The sequence below is a fragment of the Sipha flava genome, unplaced genomic scaffold (assembly GCF_003268045.1).
Source record: "Sipha flava isolate LNK unplaced genomic scaffold, YSA_version1 299_pilon_pilon, whole genome shotgun sequence".
Taxonomy (NCBI): domain Eukaryota; kingdom Metazoa; phylum Arthropoda; class Insecta; order Hemiptera; family Aphididae; genus Sipha; species Sipha flava.
In genome coordinates, this window is record NW_020272971.1 from 1586195 (window position 1) to 1599146 (window position 12952).

At 30.9% G+C, this 12952-nt stretch overlaps 1 protein-coding gene and 1 pseudogene across 1 annotated transcript in view; one reads left to right on the forward strand and one right to left on the reverse strand.

Moving 5' to 3' along the window:
- LOC112685944 overlaps positions 1 to 1375 on the reverse strand; it is a 67867-nt gene extending 66492 nt beyond the window's left edge. Inside the window, exon 1 of the mRNA XM_025558018.1 lies at positions 932 to 1375. Within this exon, the coding sequence (XP_025413803.1) occupies positions 932 to 1156 (225 nt within the window). The 5' untranslated portion in view covers positions 1157 to 1375. The remainder of the gene's footprint in view (positions 1 to 931) is intronic.
- A 3105-nt stretch (positions 1376 to 4480) lies between these two features.
- LOC112685964 lies at positions 4481 to 5277 on the forward strand (annotated as a pseudogene).
- The last annotated feature ends 7675 nt before the right edge of the window (positions 5278 to 12952 follow it).

Consider the following 12952-nt stretch of genomic DNA (forward strand, 5'->3'; position numbering starts at 1 on the left):
ATTAAATATTATCTAATTTAATTAATGAACACACATCAAACAAACTCGATAAGCTAAAAACGTTATAATATTATTAGAGTTTTAAATCTGGTCATATTTTTATTTACAACAACGGTAAGAAGTATATAGTGTATAGATTGTTGTGCGGTGAAAAACCATCAATAAAAACATTAAAAAATATTGCTCGAATACGCCTGGTCGACCGTTCGGAACGCGTTTGTTCATCAACGCGTAGTTATCGGTGTCGTATATTAGCGCGATCGTTTATTCAAGTGAAACGAAACCGAAAAGAACCGTTGATGTACCACTGGAATTTTGAGGAAATGAAAAGGATTTCGAAATATCGGAACAAAGCCGTCGATGGACGCATGTTTCGGGTAAACATTCGAAGCGTTTCCGAAACAACGCATCGTCGATGGTTGCGATGCCTGAAAACCGTTCGCCGTCGGCGCGAAGACCATGTGGAAAAACGATATGCGAAAAAAAAAATTTAAAACCGGATTTCGACAGTGCGAGGAAGGCAATAACAAACAGTGGCGTGGCGAAATCAAAAATGTTCAGAGGCAAATTAATTTCGTATATTCGTTTGTGACAAATATTTTTGAAGAACGAATAAATGGACGCAAAGGTAGACAAAGGAAAGCATACATAGAAAAAATGATAAGACAAGCCGACTGTAATCGATACATAGACACGAAAAGACTGGCTTTTAACGGGGAACAATGGAAAACCAGACAAGGCAACGACAAGACTTTAGTAAAGAAGAAGAGTATATTTTGTCGATACCCGGTCACAAAAAAAAAAAATTAATTAACACAATAAAATTTAATTTAATTAAATTAACTGAGAGACGGCTGTCTCTCGATTACCCACATCGCCACGCCACTGGTAACAACGGTAACGTAAGGCAAAATCGTGTGCGCGCTCTCACTTTGTTCGGGTACCCGTTGAACCGCATGATCTTTCTGCACGACTTGCCGCGGTTCTGCCGGTAGAACGCCTGCACGGAACCGCCCGGGCTGTGCTGCGAGTTCTGCTGCGCCTCCGGTTTGGCCTCCGGTTCCGCCAGCCGCTTTTTGTTGCGCTTGCCACTCACGTCCGGGAAACACCCGAACACCGTGCCGCCGCCGCAACAGTCGTCCGTCGTCTCCTTCATGGCGCCCCGGCCACGACGGTCCGTGGTCCCGCACGATCTTTCCCGAACTTCGGATGTCGCTCTGTCCGTTGCGGTCCCGGCCGTGCGTCCCGAGTGAGAACGCGACACGATCGCACACTCACCGCGCGGTACCGTTGTCGCTGGACGTGAAGCCCGGCTGCGCGCGTGCGATCGGTAAACGCTTTGCCGGCGCACTGGATGCGCGGCACCGGAGACGGAACTTTTCGGCCGCGGTCTCGTGCGCGAGCACACGGCCGACGCGCATCAGCCGTTGCCAGGGGCGACCGCGCGCCGTAGCCGCAACCGCCGCCGACCCTAGCATCCCTTGTGCCGCCGTCCCTAGCGCGTACCAAACGTGTAGACGGCCACGGCGATGGTTGGAAGGGACGCGCCGCGCGCTCTGTATAAGTGCCCACCGCTACCGTTCTACTGTGATATTATTATTATTGTTGTTATTGTTGTTATTGTTGTCGTCGTCATCGCCGCCGTTGTCAGCGACCGATGACGGGTGGGTAGGTTTGCACGTCCCGAGTCGTGGGCCCGGTTGTGATCTTTGCCGTGGTCAGTCTTAGATCATACGCATAATCCAAATGTGAGAGGGTGGGTAGGGCGAAATATCCGTACGAAAAGGCCTCTTGGTCATCTCGGCTTGAAATTGCATTCGGTGATGATTTCTACAATGCCTACAAAAATACCTACTTTTATTTTTACTTTTTCCCGTCATTCGCCTACCACATTTACCACCATGGGCATAGTAAGTGATGGCACGTGGCCAGGTTTGTGTGATTTGTTTAAATTCGTTTTGTCGTATATTTTTATAGTTTTAAAACTTTGTTGATGGGAACCCACGACCATGTATTAGCCCTTGAGCGCCCGAAGGTCTTGATCGGGGCTTGTGTATACATATATATCAGCCCCTATTTTTTAATGAACCCCGACACTTGTGTGTAGTTCGAAACTGGAAATGTGCATTGCGGATTCAAGAAGTGCGTACCTACAAAGACTAATAAACAAGACTTCTATGAAGATGTTTTTCATGAAGCCAGCTTAAGCTAGACAGCTTATGAAGATTTAAATATATCTATGCAGTTTTTAATTATACATCACACATTAAAATAAATAGTTCGTTAATAGTTTTCAGATTCATACCAAACAAAAGTATATTTTAGTTTAAAAAATAATAACAGATTGGTAGTTGCCTTATTATAATGTGGAATTTGATTCATAAAAAAAACTATTACTATTAATTATTACTAACATTGAATTAAAAATTATAATCATATTGAAGTGGGTAGATAGGGCTCTGTATCATATCATTGTACATTAAAAAAAGTGTAGTAGACATTTATATAAAAAATTGGGGCTGATGTATATATATATATATATATGCGTGAAACATGCCAGTCTGTCGTTTTAGGCGAAATGATCTATATTTACGCATGCATCACGAGACGGAGAACGAGAAACCGTCCAGAAAATTTTGAAGATAAACATGCGCAGTGATGAAATTAGCGCCAATTGCTATCGACGCTTCATGATTTTATTCCATTGCTCTTTCTCTTTCTCTATAAATATATATATATCGTATATGAATGACGCAGTTCAAGTAATCCGAATTTCGAGAAGCTGAATCTCGCGGCTTCTATCGAATCCTTAGATTTCGAACATTTTTTTTTTTTTCATTTAATCAGCCAATCGCTTTAATTTGATAAACTATTATAACCAAGGAACGGACTTTGATGTAAAATACATTTTTTAGTGGGTAGAATAGGACAATGTTTTCTAAGTGTATAATTCGATTCATACATCAGAGAATTTAATAATAAAACTTTTATTTTGAATTTTTTGTACTTTTTAAACTTTTTCAGTTTTTAAAGCATTTTTTAACATTTTTAGAGCATTTTTCCATTTTTAGGTCATTTTTCATATATATTTGTTGCTTGGAATTATAAAATTTTAGTTATTTTTACGAAGATCGGCTGATTGTATCTATCTATACGGCTATACGTAATTCCCATCAAATAATCTCGATAACGTTGCGATACGCGATATAAAACTAATTGGTGTCCGATTATTAGTAGGTACTCTTAGAGTCGTTAGTCGTTTTGGCAATCGTAATTCGAATAAGTGTGAAAGATGCCGAAAATTAAGCCGTCCGTTGTCGTTTGCGTGCGTATGTACAAGAATTCGGTGAAAAAAATTAATATTTATTAATTAACATAAAACATTTTTCAGGCTAAAAAAGAAGATAAGCGAAAAGACAAAAAAGTTTTTTTTTATTGTTTATATTTAAATATTTTTTTATGAAATAAATTTTTTATAATGATGAATTTTTTTTATAAATTTTAAGTTTTAATAATATTATACACACACAAAACTGTTCAAAATTTTGTTTTTATCGAATTTAATAACATTTTTAATGTTTTTAGTGCATTTTTTAAGGCATAAGGTCATATTTTTTAAGGACATTTTTCTTATTTTTTAAGACATTAAAGTCCGTTCCCTGATTATAACGTATATGACCGGTGAAATGAGTTTGACAAAAAAAAAACCTAACACACTAAATCTTAAAAATAATCTTTTGCTTATGAGTAAAGATATTTTTAAATAAAAAAATAAAAATGTGTACATCTATGATGTTGTATTTTGAAAAACAGAATATCGTACTTTGCACATGAGATATCGTTCTACACTAATAATACGAACCATTAGGTAGTAACAGAAATAATCGTTCAAATTTTTTTCTTCTTCAGATTTTACATAAACTCTAGATCATGATACGACAACGATGATGAATGCAAAATGCGTTTTTACAATAATATGCTTATATAGACGATGTACTCTGCAAATATAATGCATACGCTGATTCTCGTTACCGTGGAAGAGGTAAATGTTCTTTTTTTAGTAATATTTTTTTTTTCGTTCACAACCGATGGTTCTTGTTATTTTCTGCATTTGGATAAAAATAAAAAATAAAATAAAAAAAAATAAAAAAAAACGTGACTTCCTTTTGATAAAATAATAGTCTCCTACAATAACGTATGTTATTATACAGATATTTGACTCCATATATTTTGACAGTCTTTTGACAGCACCCCTTATGTTCATTCTATTACACTGCATGCATTGTAGATTTAAACTACGTCTTTAGATTAACATTTATTTAGTGCAATGGTCTTCGGAGTGACGGAAAATGACACGTCTTATGTTGCCTTGACAACAATCATATTCTATGAATAAATAATCATTAAGACTAAATTAATTTAGTAAATTTAAGTCAATTATTTAAGTCATTTGTCAATAAATTTTTATTGAATCGTAAAAATGCCTGATCAGAACACTACCACGAGTTCTAAGTTATTATCAGAACCAGTGATTATGAAATACACAAAAAGCTGGAAATAAGTATTTAAAAGTTGGTTTCAACTCAATGCAAGGATGGAGACTCACCATGGAAGATTCCCATACACATATTCTAGCACTACCTGATGATCCAAGTGCTGTATTTTTCGGAGTCTACGATATATTTTTACATATAGTTATTACTAAAATACTAGAATACGAAGAAAATATAATTAGTGAAGCGTTACAACAAGGTTCCATGGACATGGATACGACTATGGCCAAAGATGAAATGCTGAAGGATGATAATTCTGGAACTACAGACGTAGTTATTGTAGTAAAAGATAAAGTAATTTATTGTGCTAATGTTGGGGATTCCAGAGCTATTACATCAGTGAGTAGTATAGTACAATCATTATCATATGACCCCAAACCAAATAATAAATTGGAAACTAGAAGAATTGCAGCTGCTGGTGGTTGGGTCACGTCTAACAGGATTAAAGGTAATTTAGCTCTATCCAGATCTTAGCCGATTATAGATTTAAAAAAATGACGAAAAATAAATTAAACGAACAAATAGTTATTACATGACCTGATATCAATATCAGGTATCAATATCAGTAAAGCCAGTTTTATAGTACTAAGAATTTTATTGTATCCGATTGTGATGGAATTTGGGACATAATGATCAAAGAGGAAGTAGTTGAGTATGTACGATTTCGTACTAACAAACTAACAATGGTATGAAACCCGAAGATATATGTGAAGATTTAACGTAATAACGGTTGAATGATACGACAAAATAACTTTGTTTTAGAAAATCTAATTTCTTATTATTCGTACAGGAGATATTTTGTCGTATTATCAACCGTTATTGCAATACACCTAAAAAACCGTAAAAAAGTTAATTTTTTTAAATAAACGAAAAATTCGATATTTTATAAATTTTCATAAAATATAAGTATGATAAATGTATAAAAATTTGTATAATTATGTTTTTTATTAAATATATAAATATATATAATTTAATTTATGTACATTTTTACAATAAGTTAAATATTTTATTGATTGTATTCATAAAACGACAAAACAACCCTATTTTGCAATTTTTCAACCTCGTTATAGCAAATGAAAGGGGTTAGTAGTCATAACCAAATTTAACCTAAATTTCTTTCTTATAATAATAAACAAAATGAGGATCGGGGAATCAAAAATTTTAATTTTTTTTTCTTCACCTATGACTAAGATATATATATGTATTATTATTATTATTTTTCAATCCTTAGATTGGTTCAATGACTTCGATGGATCTGTATCCATAACTGCTACTTTTAATTCTTTGTAATTAGTTTTTCCAATATCTTCTATAATTTGTTTCATACCTGTAAATAGTGTTCTTGGTCATCTTCCGACTTTTCCATCTATCTTTCCTTTTATTATTGTTGCTATGCACTTATTGTTTCTTATAATATGTTCAATCCATTTTGTCCTCCTTTTCCTGATTGTTTTCCATACTACTTTTCGTTCGCTCATTTTTTGGAATACTTCATTTTAAACTCTATCTGTCCAGGGAATTTTCAGTGTTCTTCTCCAACACCATATTTCCAACGCTTCAATCTTTCTTCCTTCTTCTTTGAGTATCATCCATGTTTCTGTTCCATATAGTGCTATACTCCATACAGAACTTTCAATCAGAGTTTTTCTTGTTAAGACAAGCGTTTGTTTTAATAATGTATATATATATATATATATATAATTTATTTTTATTAATACATTTCAAATTTATAAGTATCTATATAAATATGTTTTGATATAATATATATTCGAAAATAAAGTATTATTTTATTTTATTTTTTCTATAGTGTAACTAGAATTTGTTTATTTTAAATATTTTATATAAGTATAATTATATTATTCAGAACAGTATAAAATAATTTATTTTTTAATGTTCGATAAAGTTATCATGTAATTGTATACCTGAGGAATATTTTTTTCCTGGATTTGATAAATATAATGGTAGTAATATTTTATAGTTTGGTAACAAAACTATTGATCAATTTTAATGATTGGTACATTTTTTAATTAATCGGTAATAAAGTTCAGCTGTGAATATTGAAAGTATATTGGATACAAAATTAAAAATATCAATACAATAATTGAGCAATTATTAATTTTAAATATTATGAAAACGTTGATGAAGCAATGTTATTGTAGTAATTAGTGAATATTAAATATTTTTCAAGCAATATTCATTCAAGTTTGTTTTCAATATCCATTTAATAATGGTACAAAATATCAAATTGTGATTGTAAATTCAATAACTTGAATCCATAACATTAAGTGGCTAAATACAATTTCCATGATACTATGTGAATATTAAAAAATTTACTTTCAACTCATATACAATATACATTCAATTTCATCATTTAAAATTAACCATCCATATAATATTGAACTCATATTTTTTGTTGCTGTCTGGGAATATCGTATATTATAATAATCGACCCTTCTAGTCGAAAAAAAAATTAATAATAATAAATCAATAAAATTATTAAATTAAACAATTAATAAATAAATAAATAATAAAAATAGAACTCACAATTTTTGTCGGTGTAAAGACTGGCCTGCTGCACATCAGTACCTAAATAATATAATTGAACAATAACAAATAATAAAAAATATGGTGATCAGCACATAAGCTTTAATGTAGAAATATAATAATAAATTGTGGCTACTCAAGCGCACACAATAAACCAAAAATACATAAAAACAAGCGGCGATTTGCGCCCGCTAAACTTACATATCCAATAGGAGTAATTAGCGCTTTAATAATAATTTGTTATTAGCACACAAAAAAAATATAAATATATATAATAAAAACATCTCATGTTATTAGAGCAATAAAAAAACAAAAACTAATAATTAAATTCAACCTTCACGTATAGTGGTTGACGTTAGACGACACAAATGAAATGCACATACACTTAAAAGATGATACCACGGGTGTGACACATTTGTTTTCATCACATAATTAAGAGGATTAACAAAATTATTTATAAAACATGATTTATATGTGTGTGTGTGTGTGTGTGTGTGTGTGTGTGTGGTAACGGCCGGTGGTGTGTAATCACTTCGCTCGGTGCGTTTCTGATCACCTACACTTTCACAGCATGAACAATCATAAAATACAATAAATATATATATACAGTTGTCGAGTTGGGTTAAGTCAATGTTCCTCGGGGAGTAATGGTAACGCATAAAACAGGTGCACATTCAGATTCAAGTTTCAAATAGTTTGTAGAAAATATATTATTTTGTAAGTCATAATTATTTAAAAAAATGTCATCATCAAATTATTTCGCCACATGCAACAAAATGGTCTTCAAATAAAAATGTTTTAATCCTTAAAAATATGGTGTAATGGCACCGGAGTAAATTGGGGTTGAAGATTCCCACGGGTATTTTTATGGGAAATTTTTAAAATCCTTTTTATGTTATATAAAACGACAAGGATAAAACTTTTTTAACGTCGCCCTTGGCAAACAAAAAGTGGCGTAACGCGTTTTGTATGTGTCCGGAACAGACATTTTTCATCGTCAAAACGGTAGTCAGTATGTATAGTGTGTTATTCGATAGCTGAAATAGGATTTCCACGTCAAAATGAATAAAAAAATAAAATTATATAATAACATAAATCACCGAAATTAAATTATTAGGTGAAATAATTGTGTCTGCATCATCTGAGAGCTCTAATACGCGTATCGAATCGGTAGATAGATTATGCGCCGTTGAAGCTACCAATTCGATAATGTTATTTTAACGCACCGATAGCCATATATTATTAACTGTGTTCCGAATTTATCGATTTTAATCCAAATTTCACTTTTAGCATCTTTTTCATGCAAATATTTTCGAGAATAAACACTGCGACTCTTCGAGATTTCCGAGGCCACCCTATCCGAACCTCCTGCTACATTCACCCTTGACAAATATCCCCAATTCGAACAATGGTCAATGTTCACCCACTCGTCCACGCGCCCGCACCCATCCCTGTCCTAAAGTCAGCGCTGAGGTATTTCATAAACGAAACGTGAAACTGATCATTATACATATATGCACCCCACGGAAAATAGCGTGATTATAGGGTGTTTTAAGTGCGCCAGTCTCGGGACACTTGCCCTTCAGTTCTTCCCAGGAATGGAACCTGTACACCTTGTTGTAACACTCGTATGAGATATACTGTATACCTGCGTAATCGTTAAATTACACATATAATTTATATGAACAAATATTTTTTTCAGAAAAATATCCTTTTTTTAGTAAACAGACAATTTAAAATGCAGCCGTCATACCTATGGATTTACTTCATCTGACTAGTAGACTACGTTTTATCTTTTACCACACTATTTGCTCACAATAAAAGATAATAAAAATATGCAGTTATTGCTTTTAATCGTAATTATATACCTTCGCGATCTTTTTTTTTTCAAAAAATGTAAAATAATTGATATATCGCCTTAGATATGTGAATAAAATATAAATAATTTTTATTGTAGTTTACTATATCAATAATGACACGCATCGAGGAAATGTAGTTATAATATTGTAATATTACAGTTGTGGTGGGGATAACTGAAAAAGTTGTCCATGGATTATTTTGCAAAATAGAAATTCATCTACCTGCATTCAAACATTCTAAGAACACCACTGATCGGACGGGTTTAAAAATAGCCTGAAAAATGGAGAGAAAAATTATAACGAATAACAGAATACAATAATTATTGGAAATCAGTTGTGGGGAAATCCTTAACGATTACCATGGCGTTTCGTATCCCAAACATTTATTTTTCAACGAATAATCAAAAAGTATTATAAAAGTAAAATACCTCAGAAATGTCATCAGAGGTATAGATCGGTGACCCACCCAACTGGAGGCAGGTACGACCGCTGTAAGTCATCCAATAATCGATGGCTGATAACGACCATGGCACTGAATTTCAGGTTTCGGCGAAGGAATTAAAACTATTAAGAAGACGTACATATTATAATATGGAAAAATGGTTCAGAGTCGAGTACGAAATACAACATTAACTTACTATTCAATAGTATTATTGTTGAGCAGTCACATATTGGTCGTTAATTGTAATTTTTTACTCATCCTTAAACCTAGATACAGTATTATAACCAAGGTCAGAACTAATCCCATGATTTTTGTACAGACGATTTGTGCAATTTCAAATGCCAATCAGTGGTGTACACAAGCAGGAACTATAGATAAACTTCTCTTATATTTTAGTAGTGATAATGGTTATAGTTTCTTTTTGGTGCCATTCTCACGCTTACCTGTGAATCGGCTTTTCCAAAAAGTACTGATCAAACGGCCACAGATCAATTTGAAAATGAAAAACAAAAAGAAAAGATTTATATTGTTTTAAAAACTTTTCATTCCTTGTAGATTTTTACTTTTCAAAGTTATATAACTATAATCAGATAAATCCCCTGTCCCGATTGACTGAGCTCTAGATGAGCCACTGCAGTCGGAAGTATATCCTAACACATGGTTAAGAGAAGGTTTTCGTATAGGTAATTAGTTTTAGTTTAAAACTAAAACAGTTAAAATGTTAATTATTTTGAAATATGACTAATTTTTATATGACATTTCATTTATAACAGTAATACTGCATATTGTCAGATATTGAAATCGTAATTTATAACACGTTGTTTATATAATCAATATAGGTAATACAATTTGAGAAATATTTATTTATAATCAACTATAATATTGAACAAAATATATGAATTTCGACTGTTAGAAAAATTTGTCATAGGTAAGTTGCATGATTAAAAAAGTTGAAGATCAAACTATTATAACTACACGCTAAATAATGTAGCTATTTCCATAATAATATATTATTATCTATAATACTCAATGATAGTAACTTATTTATATACTAATTTTAATCGTGATACAAAATAGAAAATATTATACGGAATAAAATGAACTCCCTTTTTATTATATGATTTTTACGAAGAAAGGAATTAATTGGCGCATTTAAATATTTACCTAATGAAATTGGAAAAATACTTTAAAGAAACTAAGAAACTTTAAATTTATTTATTAATGCTTCGAACAATAACTTTCACAGCGTCATAAAGTTAACATAAAAATATAGTATAAAATTATTTTATGGTTACATTTTTTTTTACTAAATATTATTTTATTGATTGTTGGATAATAAAAGACATATGTTTATAATATTATTAATTACATAAATTCATCAAACTTATAGAATTATACATTTTGTGATTATCAAAATAACGTAATAAAATATAAACATATGATCCTTGACGTTTGACAGTATTTTCCATCAACAAAATATCTTATTTCAATGATTAACTTTATATCAACTCAGCTTTTTTTTTACTCACATTCTTGATCAGTGTTCTACCAACCAACTTTTTGAAAATATGATTTAATGTTTCATTTCTTAAAGGGGGGAATTCATAAATACAAACGACGTGTTTGTATTTATGAACATAAAGTTTGAACCATTATTTATTGTCGTTGTTGTCTGTAAATCTGTACGAATTCATAACTATTAATAATATGCACTAAGTTAAATCCTCCTTCGCGTAGTTCTAATACTGAGCAAGGAAAGTTCTTGATTCAATTATTCGTTTATTGCACTATTATAATTATTATCACTATCCATATAATCCGAAAGCTGGTTAATTTATCACATGATTATTATCTAATTAAAACCAGTGACATAAATATATCAAAACACATTAGAGCAAAGAAATGTGTTCAATATATTCACATTGCTCGTAGTAATACTTATGTCATCCTTACTGAATACATTATCTAATTAAAAATGGTTCTTTAACAAATAGATAGCGCAAAACTAACATGAGGTCATACTTTTCTTCAGTTTCGTTTTTAACATTCGTGATGTAAAAGTACTTTCAATGATCTCCGCTCTAATATATCAATGTATAGTCATATTATACATTCATTTTGGTCTTAATTTTAATAATATGCCTAGTGCACGCACACTAATTATACTTTATAATTAGATCCAGTTATTAATAATTTCCACAAAAAAAAACTACATATTAAAAATACGATTATTTAAACACACGTTTATTGAGGATAGAAAATGAAAATGTGGCGAATATTTATTAATTACAAAACAAATAAATACATTTTACGAAAAATGTAAATATTTTTCGTTCCATAAAAATTGTTTTACCATGTTATAACCATTTAACCGATTTGTGATCACTGCTTTCTTTTTGAAAAAAAAAATAAAGTAATTATTAGATTTTGAAAATTAATTATAATAAATAATATGAGTTTCTATCAATAGTTTTCGGTTCAGCATTAGATAACAATAATACATTTTTAATATATTTTAAATTTTATTTTTTATATCTAATATAATATTGGTATTTCATTTATTTACAGATTAGTAAAAATGCGGCATATCGCCTCATTTGGTTAGAAACTGTACATGAAATGTATTTTTAAGAAGTAATTTTGCAATCGTTTTCCTAAGCAAAGAAAAAAACCGAGGAATACTTGAAACAAAGTTTCCGTATCTTCTGATAAATTAATTAATTTTCTCATTTAAAATCTAAATCTGCAAAACCAAAATATGTATTTTTATTGAATAGAGTGAAAAAAAAAATGAAAATATGTAAGTGTGGAATGTTTCAGTTTGTACTAAAACGTCAACAATTTGTTCGCAAATATTTCTCATTATTATTGTGTACACGTTTTTTTATAATTGTATGGTGTATAATCATATTTTTATGTTCAAGGTTATTTTCATGCTCCTATTTTTAAATAATATTGTACTTCCATCGCACCAATCTTTATTCGACTATTTTTTTACTATCTAATAGTATGATAAAATCAACAAATAAGCTTATGTAAATTATTATTTGTTATAAAAATATCCCTAAATTAAAATCGTAAAAGCAATGCAAAATATACAAAGTTCATAAAAAATGTAGTCTATTACTTTAGCAATAACCTATCAATATCATCCGAAAACCATTAAAATATTATTTTCTTATTTTTATTTGAAAAATGCGGAATATAGATATTTTGAAGTTACGTTTAAGAGGATATGATAATATGTAAAAAGTGGTTTTATAGGCCATAAAAATGCACAACGCTCATAAAGTATACGAAAAATGAATACTATATCAAAAATCGTCAATTCGGAAATGTTGGTAAACATTATACAAAATAAAAAAATTATTACATTTTTATTTTACATAATTCATAGACAAAAAATCTTTTCGTTTTCCGAAATATCAAGGTTCCGGCTTAGTCATCTATTTAAATCCCTTTGGAATAGAAGAATATAATTTTAACTGGCATTTAAAAGTTTTATCGAAAAAAAATAATGTTACTCTTTCTAGTTTCAAGATTATTACTACTGG